This window comes from Trichechus manatus, unplaced genomic scaffold, assembly GCF_000243295.1.
Source record: "Trichechus manatus latirostris isolate Lorelei unplaced genomic scaffold, TriManLat1.0 scaffold00155, whole genome shotgun sequence".
Lineage (NCBI taxonomy): Eukaryota > Metazoa > Chordata > Mammalia > Sirenia > Trichechidae > Trichechus > Trichechus manatus.
The window spans coordinates 4,148,792-4,172,006 of record NW_004444091.1 but is presented as its reverse complement, the minus strand read 5'-3'; the positions used below and the strand labels follow the sequence as shown (position 1 = coordinate 4,172,006).

The 23,215-nt window shown below is 43.1% G+C and overlaps 1 protein-coding gene across 2 annotated transcripts in view; it reads right to left on the bottom strand.

Annotated features, from left to right (window-relative positions):
* Positions 1 to 21,964, bottom strand: part of RAMP3 (receptor activity modifying protein 3) — a 31,171-nt gene extending 9,207 nt beyond the window's left edge. The window contains exons 1-2 of one of the 2 annotated variants that reach the window (XR_002825594.1): positions 21,583 to 21,964; positions 20,638 to 20,844 (exon numbers count right to left, since the gene is read on the bottom strand). Coding sequence is in view for 1 of the 2 variants with exons in the window: in XM_023740471.1 (XP_023596239.1) it covers positions 21,583 to 21,640 (58 nt within the window). In the remaining variant the exon portion in view is untranslated. Of the gene's footprint in view, positions 1 to 20,637; positions 20,845 to 21,582 lie in introns of those variants that run through there. The other variant, XM_023740471.1, reaches the window with a different exon arrangement.
* Positions 21,965 to 23,215: the final 1,251 nt, after the last annotated feature.

Sequence of the window (23,215 nt, the reverse complement as noted above, 5' to 3'; positions counted from 1 at the left end):
ACTGGTAAAAGTTTCATTATTTACAATATCGAGAAAAAAAAAACGGTAGCTGCTGAGGCTGTTTATGTACAACCAAATACCTCATGGGATTTGATTCCTTGGTTTGGAGGTTTAGGGTCATGGTTTCATGGGACATCCCAGTTAACTGGCCTAATAACCTGTTTAGTGCTTCTGTTCTACCTTCTGTTTCATTGCATCTAGTTCATTGTGCCTGGGGTCTTAAAAGCTTGCAAGCGGTCATTTAAGGTACATCAGTTGGTCTCTATTCACCTGGAGCAACAGAGGAAGGACAGTCAGGAATAGGAGGAGGAAATAGAATGTGTGGCTAATTTCCTCCATGAACAACTTCCTCCTTTGCCATGAGACTAGAAGAACTGGATGGTGACCAGCTACTATTACTTAACATTTTGATCAAAGATTCTATAGAAGAATTCTGATCAAAAGGGGGAAAATGCAGAACAGAATTTAAAATTCTAATGGACTTCCAACTTTCTGGAGCCATGGAGGCTAGATGAACCCCTGAAACTATTACGCTGAGATAATCTTTAAGCCTTAAACCAAAAATATCCCTTGAAGTCGTCTTAAAACCAAACAATAGTTTAGCTTAACTAGTAAAACATGTCTTCCTTGAGCATTATGCTCTTTTAAAATCTATCTATATGGGATCAGACTAGCAGGGGTAGGGGTTTGGGAACCATGCTTTCGGGGGACATCTAGGTTAATTGGCATAACAAAGCTTATTAAGAAAATGTTCTGATCCTACTTTGGTGAGTGGCGTCTGGGGTTTTAAAAGCTTGCAAGTGGCCATCTAAGATGCATCAACTAGTCCCAACCACCTGGAGTAAAGGAGAATGAACACAAGGAAAGTATTAGCCCAAGAGACAGAAAGGGCCACATAAACCAGAGACTTCATCAGCCTGAGACCAGAAGAACTAGATGGTGCCCGGCTACCACCAATGACCACCCTGACAGGGAACACAACAGAGAGTCCCTGATGGAGCAGGAGAAAGGTGGGGTGCAGAACTCAAATTCTAGTAAGAAGACCAGACTTAATGGTCTGACTGAGACTGGAGGAAGCCCGGAAAACATGGCCCCTGGATTCTCTATCAGCCCAGAACTAAAACAATTTCCGAGACCAACTCTTCAGACAGGGAATGGACTGGACTGTGGGACAAAAAGTGATACTTGTGAGGAGTGTGCCTCTTAGCTCAGGTAGATACAAGAGACTAAACAGGCAGCTTCTGTCCAGAGGTGAGATGGGAAGGCAGAGAGGGTTAGGAGCTGGTTGAATGGACATGGGGAATCAGGGTGGAAAGGAGGAGTATGCTGTCACAGTATGGGGAGAGCAATTAGAGTCACATAACAATGTATGTATAAATTTTCGTATGGGAAATTTTTTTTTAAAATTAAATAAAGCAATTAGATCCTAAAAAAAATAAATAAATAAGATCTATCTATATGGGATCAAATTGACAACAGCAACTCTAAAAATTTGATAGGAACCTTAGGGAGCAGTGAGTTTATAGTAACGTGGAAGGAATAGTTCAGAAAAGGAGGTGAAAATGGTTGCACAACTTGAAGAATGTAATCAGTGTCGATGAAATGTACATGTAGAAACTGTTAAATTGGTGTATCTTTTGCTGTGTATATTATCAACATCAACAGCAAAATAAATAAAATTTAATAAAATAAGGTAAAGAGAGAATCTTCAAAGCAGCAAGAGAGAAGTGAATGGTCATGTACAAATAATCCCCAATAAGATTAAGCACTAATTTCTCCTCAGAAACCTGAGTAGAAATCGATGGAGTGACATATTTAAAATGCTGAAAGAAAAGAACCATCATACAAGAATACTATATCCAACAAAACTGTCCTTCAAGTATGAGGGTGAAATTAAGACACTCCCAGATAAACAAAAGCTGAGAAAGTTCATATCCACTAGACTGGCCGTACAAGAAATGCTAAAGGGAGTCCTTCAGATGGGAAAGAAAGGACACTAGAAAGTAACTCAAAGCCATACAGAGAAAGAAAGACATCCATTAAAGGTAATTTCAAGGACAAGTTTAAGGACCATTTTTAAGGTATTTTTGCTTGTTAATTCAATTGTTATGTTCTTCTTGCTTTATAATGACAGTTGCATTAAAAAATAAGTATAAAAATAGCTTATGGGGTACGTGATGTATAAAGATGATAACAACAACATAAACAGGAAGTGGGAGAGTAACAGTATAGGTATTGTCTTAGTCATCTAGTGCTGCTATAACAGAAATACCACAAGTGGATGGCTTTAACAAAAAGAAGTTTATTCTCTTACAGTCCAGTAGGCTACAAGTCCAAATTTGGGGTGCTGGCTCCAGGGGAAGGTTTTCTCTGTCTGTCGGCTCTGGAGGAAGGTCCTTGTGATGCATCAGTCTTCCCTTGGTCTGGGAGCATCTCAGCACAGGAACCTCAGGTCCACAGGACATGCTCAGCTCCCGGCACTGCTTTCTTGGTGGTGTGAGGTTCCCATGTGTCTCTGCTCGCTTCTCTCTGTTATATCTCAAAAGAGATTGGCTTAAGACACTATCCAATCTCCTGTACCTCATCAGTATAACTGTCACTAATCCATCTTATTGGTGATAGAATTTACAACACATAAGGAAATCACATCAGATTACAAAATGGCACACAATTATACAGTACTGGGAATCATGACCCAGCCAAGTTGACAGATATTTTTGGGGGACACGAATTCAACCCATGACAGGTATAGGGTTCTTGTATGTTACTGAAGTTAACCGGTATCAATTTAAAGCAGGTCATTTATAAATGTAAGATGTTAAATGTAATCATCATAGTAATCACAAAGAAAATATCTAAAAAATACACACATACCAAAAAAAAAGGAGAATCAAAATGGTTCACCACAAAAAAATCAAGAAAACACAATAGTTGGCAGTATCAGAGGAAATGAGGGACAAAGAAAACATAACATACACAAAAAACAAATATCAAGATGATAGAAGTAAGTCCTTTCTTATCAGTAATTGCAGTGAATGAAAATGGACTAAATGCTCCAATCAAAAGTTAGAGCAGCAAAATGGATTTAAAAAAAAAAGATACAACTATATGCTGTCTACAAGACACACATCTTAGACATAAGAATACAAAGCGGTTTAAAGCGAAAGGTGGAAAAAAAAATATTCCACACAAATAGTAACCAAAAGAGCTGGGGTGGCAGTTTTATTATCTGACAAAATAGACTTTAAGTCAAACTCTGTTATAAGAGACAAAGGACATCATATAATGAAAAGAGGATGAATTCATCAAGAAGATATAACAATTATAAATATATACGAACCTAACATCAGAATCCAAAAATATATAAAGCAAACACTAACAGAATTGAAGAAAGAAATAGACAGCTCTACAACAATAGTTGAAGACTTCAACATATCACTTTCAATAATGGACAGAACATCTAGAAAGAAGATCAATAAGTAAATAGAGAACCCAAATGACACTATAAACCAACTAGACCTAATGAACATATATAAAACACTCCACCCAACAACAGCATTCTTCTCCAGTATACATGGATCATTTTCCAGGATAGATCCTATGTTAGGTCACAAAGCAAGTTTCAATAAATTTTAAAAGATTGAAATCATACAAAGTATATTCTTTAATCACAATGAAGTGAAATTAGAAATTAATAACGGAAGTAAAGCTGGAAAATACACAAATATGTGTAAATTAAACAACATACTATTTAACAACCAATGAGTCAAGGAAGAAATCAAAAGAAAAACTGAAAACACTTAGAGCTGAATTAAAATGAAGACATATTATGTCGAAACTTACGAGATACAGTAAAGGCAGTGCTCAGAGGGAAATTCAAAGCGGTAAATGCCCACATTAAAAAGAAGAAAGATTCAGAATCAATAACCTAACTCTACAACTCGTGAAACTACAAAAAGAAGAGCAAGGTAAGTCCAATGCTACCGAAAGGAGGGAAATATCAAAGATCAGAACAGAAATAAATGAAATAGAGACAGAAAAACAATAGAGAGAATTAATTAAATCACTTGGTTTTTTGAAAAAATTAATAAAATTGACAAATCTCTAGCTAGACTGACAAAGAAAAACAGAAGATGCAAATATCTAAAATCAGAAATGAAAGTGGGGATATCACAACTAACCCTGCAGATTAAAGGAATCATAAGAGAATACTACAAATAGTTGTATGGTAACAAATTAAATAACCTATATAAAATGAATAAATTCCTTAAAGCTCATAAACTTCCTACATTGACTCAAGAAGAAATGGAAGATCTCAACAAACCCATAACAAGCAAAGAGACTAATCAGTAATCAAAAACCTCCCCCCTAAAAAAAGCCCCAGACCAAATGGCTTCACTGGGGAATTCTACCAAACTTTTTTTGGAAAAGTTTAAGAAGAGACACCAATTTTTCTGAAACTTTTCCAAAAACAGAAGAGGAGGGAACACTTTCTAACTCATACTATGAGGCTAGCATTACTCTGATACCAAAGCCAGACAAAGACACCACAAGAAAAGAAAACTACAGACTAATATCCCTTATGAATATAGATGCAAAAATCCTCAACAAAATACTAGCAAACCAAATCCAAAAGCATAATGAATTATACATCATGATCAAGTGGAATTTACTCCAGGAATACAAGGGCAATTCAACATTAGAAAATCAATTAATGTAATCCACCACATTAATAGAATAAAGGAAAAGAATCACATGATCATCTCAATCAATGCAGAGAAGGCACTTGACAAAATTCAACCTCCTTTCATGATAAAAACAGTCAAAAACGTGGGAAAAGCAGGGCCATTTCTCAGTCTGATGAAGGGTGTTTATGGAAAACCCACACTGAGATCATACTCAATGGAGAAAAAACTGAGAGCTTTCCCTTTAAGATCAGGAGCTAGACAAGAATGTCTGCTCTTACCACTCCCATTCAGTACTGTACTAGAAGTCCTAGCCAAAGCAATTAGGCAATAAAAATAAATAAAAAATTGGGAAGGAAGAAGTAAACTCAGAATCCAAAATACCGAAAATCCCAAAGAATCCACAAGGAAACTTCTAGAGCTAATAAACAAATTCAGCAAAGTGACAGGATACAAAGTCAACATCCAAAAACAGTTGGGTTTCTATACATCAGCAATGAGCATTCTCAAAAGGAAATTAAGGAAATAATTCCATTTACAATAGTATCTAAAAGAACCAAATACCAAGGAATAAATTGAATTAAATAAGTGAAAAACTTTTACACTGAAAACTATAATTCATTACTGAAAGAAACTAAAGGAGAACTATTAATTGAAGACTTTTACCAACTTCTGCAGTCTGAAACTGATCAAATATGCAATCAAGGTGCATTGGTAATTACTGGTGATTAGAATGCAAAAGTTGGAAATGAAGAAGGATCAGTAGTTGGAAAATATGGCCTTCATGACAGAAACGACACCAGAGATCACATGATATAACTTGACAAGACCAACAACATTCATTGCAAATACCTTTTTTCAACAACATAAATGGCAACTGTATACGTGTATCTCACCAGATGGAATACACAGGAATCAAATAGACAATATCTGTGGAGAGACACAATGGAGAAGCTCAATACCATCAGTTAGAACAAGGCCAGGGGCCAACTGCAGAACAAACCATTAATTGCTCCTATCCAAGTTCAAGTTGAAGCTGAAGAAAATAAGTCCACAAGAGTCAAAATACAACCTTGAGTATACCCCACCCAAATTTCGAGACCATTTCAAGAATAGATTTGACACATTGAATACTAATGACAGAAAACCAGACAAGTTGTGGGATGACATCAAGGATATCACACAAGAAAGCAGAAGGTCATTAAAGAGACAGGAAGGAAAGATAAGACCAAAATGGATGTCAGAAGAGACTCTGAAACTTGATCTTGAACATAGAATAGCTAAAGCAAACAGAAGAAATGATCCTGTAAAAGAGCCGACAGATGATTTCAAAGGGCAGTTCCAGAAGACAAAGTAAAGTATTATAATGAAATGTGCGAAGACCTGCAGTTAGAAAACCAAAACAGAAGAACGGGCTCAGCATTTCTCAAGCTGAAAGAACTGAAGAAAAACTCAAGTCTTGAGTTGCAATATTGAAGGATTCTATGGGCAAAACATTGACCAATGCAGGAAGCATCAAAAGAAGATAGAAGGAGTATATAGGGTCACTGTACCGTTTCAGGAATGGTATTGAAGGAAGAAGTCCAAGCTGCACTGAAGGCAGTGGCGAAAAACAAGGCTCCAGGAATTAACGGAATATCAGTTGAGATGTTTCAACAAACAGATGCAACGCTGCAAGTACTAACTTGTCTACGCCAAGAAATTTGGAAGACAGCTACCTGGTCAACTGACTAGAAGAGATCCATATTTGTATGCATTCCAAAGAAAGGTGATTCAACAGAATGCAGAATTTTTTGAACACTATCATTAATATTACATGAAATAATTCAAAAAATGTTGCAGCAGTACATCAACAGAGAATTGCCAGAAATTCAAGCCAGATTCAGAAGACAACGTGGAATGAGGGTTATCATTGCTGATGTCAGATGGATCTTGGCTGAAAGCAGAGAATACCAGAAAGATGTTTACCTGTGTGTTATTGACTATACAAAGGCATTTGACTGTGTGGATCATAACAAATTATGGATAATATTGTGAAGAATAGGAATTCCAGAACACCTAATTGCGCTCTTGCGGAACCTGTACTTTGGGGAAGAGGCAGTCGTTTGAACAGAACAAGGGGATACTGAGTGGTTTAAAATCAGGAAAGGTGTGCATCAGGGTTGTATCCTTTCACTACACTTATTCAATCTGTATGCTGAATAAATAATCAGAGAAACTGGATTATGAAGAAGAATGCAGCATTAAGATTAGAGGAAGACTAACAACCTGCAATGTTTGATGACAAACCTTGCTTGCTGAAAGTCAAGAGGACTTGAACACTTACTGATGGAGATCAAAGACTACAACCTTCAGTTTGGATTATAGCTCAACATAAAGAAAACAAAAATCCTCACAAGTGGATCAATAGGCAACATCATGATAAACAAAGAAAAGATTGAAGTTGTCAAGGATTTCATTTTACTTAAATCCACAATCAACATCCATGGAAGCAGCAGTCAAGAAATCAAATGATGTATTACATTGGGCTAATCTGCTGCAAAAGACCTCTTTAAAATGTTAAAAAGCAAAGATATCACTTTGAAGACTAAAGTGGCCTGACCCAAGCCACGATATTTTTAATTGCCTCACATGCATGCAAAAGCTGGACAATGAATCAGGAAGATTGAAGAAGAATTGATGCCTTTGAATAATGGTGTTGGTGAAGAATATTGACTATACCATGGACTGTCAGAAAAATGAAAAAATCTGTCTTGGAAGAAGTACAGCCAGAATGCTCCTTAGAAGCAAGCATGGCGAGACTTCATCTCGTGTACTTAGGACATGTTATCAGAAAGGGCCAGTCCCTGGAGAAAGACATCATGCTTGGTAAGGTAGAGGGTTTGCAAAAAAAAGGAAGACCCTCGATGAGATGGACTGACACAGTAGTTGCAACAGTGGGCTCAAACATAGCAATGATTGTGAGGATGGCACAAGACCATGTGGTGTTTCATTCTGTTGCACATAGGGTCGCTATGAGTCGGAACCGACTCAACAGCACCTAACAACGACAACCAATAATTTCATTTTCATGAATTGGAAGACTTAATATTGTTAAAATGTCAATATCACCCAAAGCAATCTATATATTCAACTCAATCCTCATCAAAATTCCAGAAGTCTTCTTTGCAGAAACGAAAAAGCCAATCTTCAAATTTATATGGAATGGCAAGGGGCCCTGAATAGCCAAAGCAATCTTGAAAAAGAAGAACAAAGTAGGAGGACTCACAATTCCCAATCTCAAAATGTACTACAAAGCTACAGTAATCAAAACAGACTGGTACTGGTATAATGATAGACATATTGACCAATGGAATAGAATTGAGAGTCCAGAAATAAATTTGAACATCTACGAGCAACTGATTTTCAACCATGGTGCTAAGTCTATTTAATGGGGAAAAAACTGTCTCCTTAATAAATGGTGCTGGGACAACTGGAAGGCCTGGTGGCACACTGGTTAAGAGCTCAGGCTGGATCCATGGTGGTGTAGTGGTTAGGAACTCAGCTGTTAACCAAAATCTCAGCAGTTTGTCCACCAGCTGCTCCTTGGAAACCTAATGAGGCAGTTCTACTCTGTCCCGTTGGATTGTTATGAGTAGGAATCGACTTGAAAGCAATGGGTTTGGTTTGGTTTCTTGGAACAACTGGATTTCCACATGAAAATTAAATAAATAAAGCTGGACTCGTACTTCACACCATATTCAAAAATCAACTCAAAATGGTTTCAGGACCTAAATGTAAGAACTAAAACCATAGGACTCTTAGAAAGGAACATAGGGGAAATGCTTCAGGACTTAATATTTAACAATGGATTCTTAGATATGGCACCAAAAGCACACGCAATAAAAGACAACGTAGATAAATGGGATTTTATCAAAATGAGAAACATTTGTTCACCAAAGGACTTCATCAACAAAGTGAAGAAATAACCTACAGATTGGGAGAACATTTTTTGGAACTGTATACCTGATGTTGTTGTTGTTCGGTGCCATGAAGTCAGCACCGACTCATACCGACTCTATTTATAACGGAACAAAACATCACCCAGTCCTGCCCCATCCTCACAATAGTAGATATGTTTGAGCCCACTGTTGTAGCCACTGTGTCATTCCATCTTGAGGGTCTTCCTCTTTTTCAGTGACCCTCTACTTTACCAAGCATGATGTCCTTCTCCAGGGACCAGTCCCTCCTGATAACATATCCAAAGTAAGTAAGATGAAATCTCACCAACCTTGCTTCTAAGGAGCATTCTGGCTGTACTTCTTCCAAGACAGATTTGTTTGTTCTGGCAGTCCATAGTATATTCAATATTCCTTGCCCACACCAGAACTCGAATGGGTCTATTCTTCTTCGATCTTTCTTTTTCATTGTCCAGCTTTTGCATGCAAATGAGGCAATTAAAAACACCATGGCTTGGGACAGACGCACTTTAGTCATCAAAGTGACATCTTCGCTCTTTAAGATTTTAAAGAAATATTTTGCAGTAGATTTGCCCAATGCAATACATCATTTGATTTCTTGACTGCTGCTTCCATGGGCATTAATTGTTGATCCAAGTAAAACAACCTGCGCTGTGCAGATGACAAAATCTTGCTTGCAGAAAGTGAAGAGGAATTGAAGTACTTACTGATGAAGATCAAAGACTACAGCCTTCAGTATGGATTACACCTCAACATAAAAAAAAGAAAAATCCCCACAACTGGACCAATAAGCAACATCATGATAAAAAGAGAATATATTAAGGTTGTCAAGGATTTCATTTTACTTGGATATATAGCTGATAAAGGTTTAATATTCAGGATATATAAAAAACTTCTAAAGCTTAACAACAAAAAGACAAACAATCTAATCAAAAAATGATCAAAGGAGTCCTAGCCAAAGCAATAAGATAAGAAAAAGAAATAAAAGGTATTCAGCTTGGAAATGAAGAAGTGAAATTATCTCTATTCACAGAAAATATGTTCCTTTATATAGCAAATCCCAAAGAGTCCACAAGAAAACTTCTAGAGCTAATAGAGGAATTTAGCAAAAATGCATGATACAAGGTCAACAAACAAAAATCTGTTGGGTTTCTATACATCAGCAATGAGAAATCTGAAAGGGAAATTAGGGAAACAATTTCATCTACAACAGCATCTAAGAGAATAAAGTACATAAGAATAAATGTAACCAGGGACATGAGGGAATTAGACAATGACAATTATAATGCACTGCTGAAAGAGATTAAAGAAGACTTAAATAAATGGAAAGATGTTCCACGTTCTTGGGTTGGAAGACTTAATATTGTTAAGATGTCATTACTACCCAAAGCAATCTATAGATTCAGTGTAATCCCAATAAAAATTCCAACAGCCTTCTTTACAAAAATGGAAAAACCAATCCTCAACTTTATACGGAATAGTAAGAGGCCCCAAATAGCTAAAGCAATGTTGAAAGAGAAGAACAAAATAGGAGGACTCACACTCCCTCCTTTTAAAACGTGTTATACAACTACGATAATCAAAACAGCCTGGTACTGGTATAATAACAGACACATAGATTAATGGAATAGAATTGAGAGTTCAGAAACAAACCCACACATCTATGGTCAACTGATTTTTGACAAGGGTGCTAAGTCCATTTGATGGAGAAAGAAGAGTCTCTTTGATAAATGATGTTGGTAAAATTGGATTTCCACATGCAGAAAAATGAAACAGCATCCATGTCTTACACCATACACAAAAAAAACAAACAAATACAAAATGGAATAAGGACCTAAATGTGCAAACTAAAACCATAAAATTTTTAGAATAAAATGCAGAGCTACCATATGACCCAGCAATTCCACTTCTAGGTATATACCCAAAAGATCTGAAAGCAGAGACTCAAAAAGAGACTTGTACACCAATGTTCATCGCAGCACTGTTCACAGTAGTCAAAAGGTAGAAATAACCTAATTGCCCATCAACAGATGAATGGATAAACAAAATGTAGTACATACATACAATGGAATACTACTCAGCCAGTAGGATAATGAAGTCTTGATACACGCTACAGTATGGATGGAAATTGAAGACATTATGCTGAGCAAAATAAGCCTGTCACAAAAGGACAAATATTGTAAGACCTCACTAATATAAAAAGACCAGAAAAGGCAAATGTATACAGACCAAAGTTTATTAGTGGTTACCAGGGATGGGAGGGAGGGGGAAAAGGGGGGTTATCAGTGGTAGAAAAATCTCATTAAGGGTATGGTTGCACAGCCAATTATTATAATTGTTGTCAATAATTTGTACACCGGTAAAAAGTTGAACTGGCAAAAGTTGTGTAATAGACATTGTCTTAGTCATCTAGTGCTGCGACAACAGAAATACCGCAAGTGGATGGCTTTAACAAAGAGAAATATATTTCTTCACAGTAAAGTAGGCTAAAAGTCCAAATTCAGGGCGTCAGCTCCAGGGGAAGACTTTCTCTCTCTGTTGGCCTTCTCATAAATGTTCCCCCGGACTAGGAGCTTCTCTGCGCAGGGACCCTGGTCCAAAGGACGCGCTCTGCTCCCGGCACTCCCCCCACTCTCTGCTTGCTTCCCTTTCCTTTTATCTCTTGAGAGATAAAAGGTGGTGCAGGCCACACCCCAGGGAAACTCCCTTTACATTGGATCGGGGATGTGGGTAAGGGTGGTGTTACAATCCCACCCTAATCCTCTGTAACATAAAATTACATTCACAAAATGGAGGCCAACCACACAATTCTGGGAATCATGGCCCAGCCAAATTGATACACACATTTTTGGGGGGACATAATTCAATCCATGACAGACATATTTACAACAACAACAAAAGAGAGAGAGAGACAGAGACTTGCTGCTGAGTCTGCTTATTTACAACCAAACACCTCATGGGATTTGGGTCCTTGGTTTGGAGGTTTAGGGTCATGGTTTCATGGGACACCCAAGGTAATTGGCTTAATAATGTGCTTAGTGCTTCTGTTCTACCTCATAGTTTGTTGCACAATGCCTGGGGTCTTAAAAGCTTGCAAGTAGCCGTCCAAGGCACAATTGGTCTCTATTCACCTGAAGCAACAGAAGAAGAAGGTGAGTCAGGAATAGGAAGAGGAAATGGAATGTGTGGCTAATTGCTTCTATGAACAACTGCCTCCTTTACCATGAGACCAGAAGAACTGGGTGTTGCCCAGCTACCATTACTGAACATTTTGATCAAAGATTCTACAGAAGAATTCTGATCAAAAGGGGGAAAATGTAGAACAGAATTTAAAATTATCAGGGACTTGAGACTTTCTGGAGCCAAGAAGGCTGGATGAACCCCTGAAATTATTGCCCTGAGATAATCTTTAAACCTTAAACCAAAAATATCCCTTGAAGTTTTGTTAAAATCAAACAATAGTTTGTCTTAACTAGTAAAAAATGTTTTCCTTGAGCGTTATACTCTTTTAAGAACTAACATATGGGATCAAATTGACAACAGCAACTCAAAAGGTTACATAGGAACCTTAGGGGGCAGTGAGTTTATGTTAATGCAGGAGGAACAACTGAGAAAAGAAGGGTGAGAATTATTGAACAACTCGAAGAATGTAATTAGTGTCACTGAATTGTACATGTAGAAACTGTTGAATTGGTGTACGGTTTGCAGTATGTATTCTCAACAACAACAACAAAATAAATTATAAATTATTTTTTTAAATGGGCAAAAGATTTGAAGAGTCATTTCTTCAAAGAAGAAATACAAATGGTCAACAAGCACATGAAAAAATGCTGGCCAACATTAGTCATTAAAGCCCGTTGCCATTGAGTCACTTTAGCCTCACAGTGACCCTATAGGACAGGGTAGAACTGCTCCATAGGGTTTCCAAGTCTACAATCTGTACGGAAGCAGACTGCCACATTTTTGTCCCTCGAAATTGCTGATGTGTTCAAACTGCTGACCTTTCAGTTAGCAGCCAAGCACTTAATCACGGCACTACCAAGGCTCCTTCGTTAGTCATTAGGGAAATGCAAATCAAAACCACAAAACCACTAAGATGGCTATAAGTTAAAAAAATGGAAAACAGGTATTGGCAAGGATGTAGAGAAACTGGAACCTTTGTCCATTGTTGGCAGGATTATAAAACAGTACGGCGACTATGGAAAACACTTTGGTAGTTCCTCAAAAGTTAAACATAGAATTACCATATGATCCAGTAATTCCACTCCTAGGTACATACCCAAAAGAATTAAAAGCAGAAAGGCAAACAGATATTTGTATATTCATGTTCATTGCAGCACTATTCACAATAGCCAGAAGGTGGAAGCAACTTAAAAAGTCCATCAACAGATGAATGGATAAACAAAATGTACATACATACAATAGAATATTACTCTTCCATAAAGAGAAATGAAGTCCAGATTCATGCTACAACATGCTTGAGCCTTGAAAACATCATGCTGAGTGAAATAAGTCAGTCACACAAGGACAAATATTGCATGATCCCACTTATACAAACTATCTAGAATAGTCAACTGTATAGGGACCAAAGTTTATTAGTGGTTAACAGGGGTGAGATGGAGGGGGAAAAGGGAGTCATTGCTTAGGGGGCACTGAGATTCTGTTAAGAGTGATGGAAAAATTTGAAAACAGTGATGACGGTTGCACAAAATGATGAATATAATTAATGTCACTGAATTGTACATGTAAAAAATGCTATAATGGCAAATGTTTTGTTATATAGATATATATTTAATAAACATATAATTAAATATATATAATATATAATAAATATTATATTAATAAAAATAATCCAAAAAAAGGTGGAGTTGCTATATTAATATCAAAGTGGATTTCAGAGTAAAGAATATTACCAGAGCTAAAGAGGACCTTTTCATAATGATAAAGGGCTCAATTCATAAAGAGGACATAACAATCATAAACACTTATGCACCTAATAACAGAGCATAAAATATAAGAAGCAAAAATTGATAGAACTGCAAGGAGAAAATGGCAAATCCACCATTATAGTTGGAGATCTCAATACTCCTCTCTCCATAACTTACAGAACAAGTAGACAAAAAAAATCAGGAGAAATATAGAAAACCTGAACAGGAGCAATGTGCCCAGCGTACAGGCAGGAGGTCAGTGTACCTTGAGCATACTGTGTGCATTGAGGAGGGCACGGGGGGAAGTGCACAGTTGTAGGGCCAGGTTTGGACAGGTAGACCCAGGGCCAGATCAGGTGCAGGATGCCTCAGGCCTCTGGAGTTTATTTTAAAGCCTACAGAAAGGGAGAGGTGGGTTTTAACCCACAACACACTCCCACTGAACCCAAATGGCCTCAGAATCCTTGGCATCACAGAGTTCCAGGCAACCACAAGCAAAGACCAAAGCTGGGGTCTTCTGTTTTGTTTTTTTTTCCCCATACAAAAATTTATACATAGTTATGTGACTCTAATTGCTTTCCCCATACTGTGACAGCATACTCCTCCTTTCCACCCCTGATCCCCCATGTCCATTCAACCAGCTCTGCCTTCCCATCTCACCTCCGGACAGAAGCTGCCCATTTAGTCTCTTGTATCTACTTGAGCTAAGAGGCACACTCCTCACGAGTATCACTTTATGTCCCACAGTTGAGTCCAATCCCTGTCTGAAGAGTCGGCCTCAGAAATTGTTTTATTTCTGGGCTGATAGAGATTCCAGGGGCCATGTTTTCCAGGGTTCCTCCAGTCTCAGTCAGATCATTAAGTCTGGTCTTCTTACGAGAATTTGAGTTCTGCACCACACCTTTCTCCTGCTCCATCTGCGACTCTCTGTTGTGTTCCCTGTCAGGGCAGTTATGGTAGATGGGCATCATCTAGTTCTGGTCTCAGGCTGATGAAGTTTCTGGTTTATGTGGGCTGGCATCTTCTGCAGGGGATCCTCTGCCATCTCTGCAGTAAAGGATGTGCCTCCTGAAGCTTGACCGTACCACCCACCAGAGGCTCAACCCTGGCCCAGCCTGGCCCAGCCCAGAGCCAGATGCTTTCATTGGTTAATAATTGTGAGCCTAAGAAACCTTTTCAAGACTTGTCATCATCTGGCCCCAACCTACTATTCCCAACCACCCCCACCCAGGGCTCCCTGCTGGCCCCAACCACAGGCTGAACTTCCAGCATGCCGCACCTTTACCAAGAGAGCCCAGCCCCGCTTCTCCACATAGTAGACTGTCACTCTTCACCACAACCCCCCTCCCCTGGCTCCCCAGGGCTCCAGCAGGTCCTGCTTCTGTGTTCCCCAAGCTGGTATCCCCAGTCCTATTTTAGCACAGCTCTAGACTATGAAGTGCTTTGAAGGAAACAATAATTAAAATAGAAGCCTTCTGAATGTAGAACCCAAACCACTCCTCTCTGAAGCTAGCCCCTCCCTCCCACCATCCATGAGCCAACACAGAACTCCCTGAGGCTGAGGGCCCCATCCCCAGGCCTCTCTACACTGCTATGTCTCAGGGCAACCATGTGAATAGAACAGAGGCACCCCAACTCAGCTGCTAGAATCACCCAAGCCACATCCCAGACCAATTACACCAGAGCATCTATGGTGGGGAACCTCAAATTAATATTTGCTAAAATCCCCAAGTGACTCCTATATGCAACCAGGGTTGAGAACAAGTGATGGAAACCATGCTTTTCAAATTTTAATGTGCACCGAACCACTTGGAGATCTTGTAAAATGCAGATCCTAATCCTGTAAGTCTGGAGCAGGGCTCCAAGACTCTATCTCTAACAAGCTCCAAGTGATGCCAGTTCTGCAGGTCTGAGGCCACACTCTGAGTGGTGAAACCAAAAAAGCCAAACCCATTGCCATCGAGTCGATTCCGACTCATAGCAATGCTATAGGACAGAGTAGAACTGCCCCATAAGGTTTCCAAGGAGCAACTGGTGGATTCCAACTGCCAACTTTTTGGTTAGCAGCCGAGCTCTTAACCACTGAGACACCAGAGGGCTGGTAGAAAAAGGAAGACATCAATCAGGGCTCAGACAACCCTGGGTGTACACAGGCCTCAGCCCCCACCACTGACAGAAGTCAGTTATCCTCTGAGCCTCAATTTCCTCATATGAAAACAGAACTAATGACACCTACCTGGCAGTTCCTTTCCCCGTGCTCCTTCTCCTTCAGCCCCTGAATCTCCACCTCCCTCAGTACTGACTAATGTTCTTTGAGTGCCTTGTTCTGATGTGGTCTAACCCTTGGATCCCACAACAACCTTAGAGACGGGTACTTAAACTCAGGAGCACCAAGGCAGGGGAAGGTTATGTTCCAGCTCAGTAAGACGCAGTGGGAGGGCCATGATTCAAACTCAGTTATAAAGAGAAATGAAGTCCTGATACATGCCATCACGTGGATGAACCTTGAACACATTGTGCTGAGTGAAATGAGCCAGACACAAATGGACAAACATTGTATTATCGCCCGTATATGAAATATCTAGAATAGGCAAATGCATAGAAACAAGTTTATTAGTGGTTACCAGGGACTGGGGGAGGGGAGGGAGATGGGGAGTTATTACTTAAGGAGGACTGAGTTTCTGTTTGGGGGATGAAAAAATTTTGGAAATAGACAGTGGAGATGGTTGCACAACATGGTGAATGTAACTAATCTCACTGAATTATACACTTAAAAATTGTTAAAATGGAAAATTTTATGTTTTATGTTTTTTACCAAAAAAAATAAAGATCCAAGCCCAGGCAGCCCCCCTAGGAGCTGCCTCTGTGTAGGATGTTCCCTTGGGTCAGCCGACACCCATCCCAATTCCCACCCTCAGTGTGCTAGCGGAGCCCCTACTCACCCTGGGGCTAGCACGGCTGTTTCTTAGCTCCTTGCTCAGGGTGCTCCAGATCCCCACCCACCCCCACCTCTCATTCATTCCCTTCTGGCCTGCATTTCCAAGTACCTGTTGAGGTTCAGGCTAGTTCCTATCCTGGGAAGGGCCCTTAAAAACCACCTACCCTCCTCCACTTTGAAGATGAGGATACTGAGGCTCAGCGGAGAAATGACTTTCTCAAGGCCAAAAGTGGAATCGGTGTCCAAGCCAGAGTGTGCCCTGGGCACCATCCTGCTCCACTGCACATGCCAACTCTGCCTGCAGGAAGACAGCCCTGGGCCCAACCGCCTGGCAGGCCTGGCATTAATAACCCTGAGAGGCAGACATAATGACAATGGCAGCTGATGGCCTGAGCTACTTTGTCAAAATCAGTGCCCGTTTCCAAAGACCATCACTTCCCTGCCAGCTCCCCATCCCGAAAGTCTACCTGGCCACTCTCCACATCCAGCCCTTTGTCCCTCCCTGGGCCTGGCCATTGTCATTTCCTGAGGGGATCCTTTCAGCACCCTTGCAGGGGTCTCCTGTGCTCCACCCCCTCCCTGCAGATGTGCACAAACCAAACTTCCTGCCAGTGCTCTCGATATCCCTTGGCCCAAGGAAAAGACTTGAATTCCTGACAACACCAAGAAAAACAGGCCACTGCCACACAGGCTACTGGCTGCATTAGTCAAAGTCTAAAGAGCTAAATCAAGTAGAAAGTCATTTGGGTTGGTTCTGTTGGGAAACTAAAAAATACAGTTCTTTTGTCTCAGTGACTTCCAGACCCTGCAAGATGATGAACAGACACATTTCCAGGAGAAAGGCCTTCTACGACCAGTCATTCGAAATGAAATAAATGCGCTCTCGTCCTCATGAGATGGATATGAGCAGCATCAAGGCATTGGAAGGCAGCTGCAGGTGGCCAAAGGCTGGTCTGGCCCCAGGAGGCCAGGGTTTCTGGGCTGGTTCTGTCCCAGCCCCTACAGCCTGGGGCACTTCCCTTCTCCTCGCTGGGCCTCACTTTATCTATAACATGAAGCGTAGGACCAGATGTCCTCCAAGGCACCTTCTAGTCCTAAAAATCCATGGTCCTTTTCTTTGCCATCAACCTCCTTCACTACTTGATAGTCCAATCACTGCAGTTAGCCTGGTCACTGAAGTCTATGTGACTCAACCGAATCCAACGTGACACAACAGGACGTGTGTCTTTACCTTTACTAATGATAAGAACAACAGCAGCACCATGTATGCCTCCACACCAGAAGTACTCCATCTGGGACTACACCACTGAGGCACCGCTTACCAGCCGACTGGTACTGCCCACAGGCCCAGGCCACGCTGGCAGCACTCCCATTCATCCCTCCGTGTAAGCCAAAACATGGACACCCCCACACACACACACTCTGGGCCTCACTTAGGGGAGTGGGGTCGCACCAAACTGAATCACATTCAGTGGTCACAATGACCCAGCAGACTTCCTAGGATGGCATCAGAGTGCACTTGCAGAGACTGAGGCTAAGGGAGAAGTGCTCTATGACCTTGGGACCAAGGAGGTGCAGAGGCGTCATGTGGGTTCACTGGGCTTTACCATTCCCAAGGACCTGTGCAGTGTTGACTACTTTCTGAAAAAAAGGTTTGTAATTCTCAGAGGTCCCCTGGAAGCTTAAAGGCTGTGATGGTTAAAGTTGTGTGTTAACTTGGCTAGACCACGATTCTCAGTGGTTTTGGCAGTTATGATGTAGTTTGGCAGCTATGTAATGATGTAATCACCTCCATAATGAGATCTGATATAATGTAATCATCTCCATGATGAGCTATGTTATGAGTAGCCACTCCGGTGAAAGAGAGTTTCCTTGGGGGTGTGGCCTGCATCCAATATAGGTGGACTTTCTAGCAAAGCTCACTGGCTTTTGCTTGCTCTGGATTCTGTAGCTGGCTCCTGTTCATCTGACCTCTGGTTCTTGGGACTTGAGGTAGCAGCTTATCTGCCTATCTTGGAATTCATCAGCCTCCTCATCCAGTGAGCCAGTGTTCTACCGTCTTACCTGCTGATCTTGGGATTCACTGGCCTCTGCAGCCCGTGAGCCAGTCTTGGGTTTGCCAGCCCCTGCAGCTACATGAGTCAGGAGAAGCCTCTAACCTGACCCACGGACTTGAGACTTGCCAGCCTCCACAACCTCATGAGCCACTTCCTTACTATAAACCTCTCTATATATATATTTATACACTTCACTGATTTCGCTTCTCTAGAAAACCCAGCCTAAGACAAAGGCGAAGGCCAGCATCTTCCTGGATGGACCCTTTGGAGAAATAAATCAAAATGAACCTTCAGTCAATAGAAGCCATTCTTCCAGCCATATAAACCATTCCTGCCAGCTCTGGGTGAGGCCAGGCCTCTCCCCTGCATTGCTGGGGCCTAAAACACAGTTCTGGAGATAGCAGGGTGTCAGAGCACAGACAGCCACAAGCCCAGCCTGGCAGCCCTAGGAGTTAGGCCACTCAGCTCTCCACCTTCCTTCCCAAGTCCAATGCCAATGTGGGTGCTGGTCCACCACTGGCAAGCCTTTGTGTGACCCTGAGCAGGTCTGGGTGGTCTCGGGGTCTTACTCATGAGACCCAATTCCCGAGACCCTCACTCTGGCCAGGTAAGCACTATCCAAGGGACAGGTAACAGGAAGAGAAGGCAGCCCATACAAATTGGACCCATGTCAGAACCAGGGTTAGCATAAATGCAAAAGACTACATCAGCTTCTGTTTTTTGTCCACCTCTACCCCTAAGCTGGAGGTGGGTCAGGAAAGTCTTAACTTCCCGCTGAATGAACTCTGAAGGCTCTCTTTTCCCTTATGAGGATAAAAAGCTCCATCCCATGATTGTGAGGATGGCGCAGGACCAGGCAGTGTTTTGCTCTGCTGTACACAGGGTCCCTGAGCGAACTGACTCAACAGCACCTTTCAACCATTTACATGTTTACTCCTCCCCCTATCCTGGAGGGGAAAAAAGCCTCTACTTTGCGTTTTTACTTTTCATCTTCTGATTGACTCATCCTAGAATTGTAAAAATTCTCTTGCGTGTTAAAAGGAATGATTAATACCAATGTACAAACGTGTGAGTGCTTATATAAAATTTTGACATACAAACAAATATCTTTTATTGGCTTTCCTCTTATATCTAATAAAATCTCCAAGAGAAATACTTTTCAGTTGTCAAAAAAAAAAAAAAAACTCCATCCCAGAGGCCTAGCCTTTAAATGTTGCTGAAATTCCAAAATGGTGTATTCCTGGTTTCTGGAAGCCACCCTCTCCAGCAAACCCTCGGTTCTGTGGACACAGTGACTCCCTTCTCGGGCTCCCACCCTGGAACATAAATAAAATCATACCTTCTCCATGCCAAGACAACTCCAATTGACAGCAGCCTAGATTTCGGGATGCGAGAGGAAGGAATGGGTCAATCCACCCCTTCCCACCTCCATCACAAAATTGTAAACCAGCAAAGCTAAGGTTTTGGCAATCAGGCCCAACCCTTCATTTTAGAGGCAGGGAAACTGAGGCCAGCAAGGGGAAGGAAGACATCAAGGGGACATAGGAGGCACTATCCAGGTGGAACAGACCTTGAGTCCCCCGACCCTGGCCAGCTTTTCCAGCACCAGGTCCCCTCCTAAATCAGAACCCTCCCGGTCAGCATCACTCAGCTCCCCACAGCCCTCAGCAAGCACCCTTCAGACTAAAGCAAAGGCTGCGTTTCCCGGAAACACAAACATCTTGTTTTTTCTTGGATAAATTCTTCAGTAAGACTTCTCAAACGAGCTTTTAATTCCATTCATTCCCATTTTGTGAGTACTGTTTCCTCCCTGGAGTCATGTTTTCTTGCTAAGGAGACATTAGCCAGGCAGAAGGTTGCCTCTCTCTCTCTCACACACACACACACACACACACACACACACACACACACACTCTCTCTCTCTCTCTCTCTCTCACAGAAAGGCTGTCCTCAGGGAGCCGAGAGCAAGAGGGACAAGGAGCTACTTCCTACCTGTCTTAGTCATCTAGTGCTGGAATAACAGAAATACCACAAGTGGAAGGCTTTAACCAAAAGAAATTTATTTCCTCACAGTAAAGTAGGAGAGAAGTGCAAATTGAGGGTGTCAGCTCCAGGGGAAGTCTGTCTTTCTCTCTCTGCTCTGGAGGAAGGTCCTCATCAATCTTCCCCTGGTCTAGGAGCTTTTCCGCAGGAACCCCGGGACCAAACGACGCACTCTGCTCCCAGCGTTGCTTTCTTGGTGGTATGAGGTCCCCCTGTCTCTCTGCTCGCTTCTCTCTTTTATATCCCAAAAGAAACAGGCTCAAAATACAATCCAATCCCGTAGATTGAGTCCTGCCTCATCAACACAACTGCTGCCCATTCCCCCTCATTAACATCATAGGGGCAGGATTTACAACACAAAGGAATATCGCATCAGATGCCAAAATGGTGGACAATCACACAATACTGGGAATCATGGCCCAGCCAAAGTGATAACACACATTTTGGGGGGACACAATTCAATCCATGACACTGCACAATTGGATTCCTTTCATCCGCAGCCCCTGCACGTGGGCATCAAGTCAACAGGTACAGGAGGTCCGTAACATGGCGCTTACTACCTCCTGGGGCTGACCTTCCTCGGGATGCGGGGCTGGTGAGGTCTCCGCATACCTGGGGCAGCGAGGACAGGAGGAGAAGGCCCTTCCCAAGCGGCTCCACGGGCCCAGCGGAACCTGCCGAGACCCCGCCCCTCCCTTCCCAGCCCGGATCCTGTGGCAGACAGCTCCCCGGGGTGCCCTCTGTCGTAAGGAGGTGACAGGTTGAGGACCCTCCTGCAGAGCCTGGGGCTCGCGGGAGCCGGGTGAAGGGACCCCTCTCCGCGGAGGCCGGGATTGCGCAAGCACCCAGAGGCACTGCCTGCGCAGCCCGGTGCTGGTGCGGGGAAAGGTGCGGGCCCGCGCGTGTCCTCTTCGCTGCCCCCAGAAAGCTGGGGTACCCCCTCGCCCCCAGGCCCGTCGACGTCCTCCTTACCGCTAAGCAGCAGCAGCAGCGGGAGAAATTGCGGACGGCGCAGCGCTCGTCCCTCCATGGTCCGGCTGGCTGCGGCACTGCAAGGTCCTGGCTCGCTGCCGGCGGCGCGTCAGCTGTGGGGGGCGCCGGGGAGCTGCGCCTAGGCCTGGAGGGGAGGGGCAAGGCCCACGCAAGCCCGCCTCCGCTGCGCCCCGGCTCCCTCCAGCTGCTGGGGTGGGGCCCGTGACGAGGGTGCGCGAGCCTGGGATCGGGGTATGGTCTCGGTGCGGGCAGGGTGCGGGCCCGGGTGCGGGCGGGGTGCGGCGGGCCGCTCACTGCCACCTCTCAGCTCCGAGTTACTGCTGCCTTTGCGTGAGAAGAGCTGGCCCTTCCCTTGTTCTGCAAAGCGGGGTCGGAAGGGCTGGGAGATTAGGAAGACCATTTAGTAAGGGATCAAAGCTTTCTGTGCTTTTTCACTGAAGAAATTCTGATTAAAGCCACAATTATTTCAAGGAAGACTCAAACGAATAAAAATTGATCCGCCTTCCTGCCTGGCCCCTGCCCGAGGGGAGTGGGGAGAGGGCAGGGGCAGCGAGCTTGCCACAGAGGCGCCTGTGAGACTGATCATGCCAACACTAAGGCCTCCCAGCACAGACCAGGGGTCAGAGGATGAGGCGACTGGGCTGCCTGTTCCTCTCAGCGGCACCTGTCAGCTGCCTCTCTTTCTGACCCTGCTCCAACCAAGACAAACCAAGAGGATATCCCAGGACCGGGTGTCCAGGCAGCGTACCAGGAGGCTCCATAACTCACAGGGCTAGGGAGTCCTTGGCCAGAGTCCTCACAGCAGGCATGCTGCGACAGCAAGTCAGCCTTCAGGTGGTGGCAAGCCTGACAGCAGCCCAGTACTTGGGGATGAACTCCTCTGGGCAGGCAGGGATGCCCCACCTATGCTCCACCTTCTGGCCTGGGCTGAGGCTGTGCCCTCAACCTGGATGCCCTTTCCTACCTGACCTGGCTCCACTATTGGAAAGCCCTATCCACTCTTCAGCTCAAGCCCCAATGCCCCTCCTCCATGAAACCTGCTTCAGGGCCTCACAGCAAGTTGTTCCATGAAGTACACTTCCCTCTCCTCACTTCTGTCATTATGCCTCTGGAGGGCCCACGTTTCTGTAGTCTGTGCCCACAGCCTTGGACAGAGCAGGGTGATTTTTAGCCCAGCTAGTGAGAGGCATAGCCACAGCGAGAGGCTCACCATGCCCCTTCTATCTACACAGACACTACCTTGCTGCTCCCACTCCTCCTCCCACTCCCAGGCTCTGGTCTTGGCCTTGGGGAATCAGGGCCCGGTGAGGCACCCAGTGAGGCTCCCTCCTGTCCCTGTTCTGCCTATGTACACCCTGTCTCCTTGGCCAAAAGCCCTCAACTCCTCCCTCTCCCTTCTTTGTAGCTGCTCCTGCTCATCCTGCAGCCAGATGCCTGCTGTTTGTCATCTTCTGCCTCTTCAAGACTGGGAGCTCTTCAGGCAGGGCCCCGATTCCTGACACCAGGAAGTGCTGAGTGACTGGCAAAGGGGAGGGCTTTCATGTACCTAACCTTCTGTCTTAGTCGTCTAGTGCTGCTATAACAGAAATACCACAAGTGGATGGCTTTAATA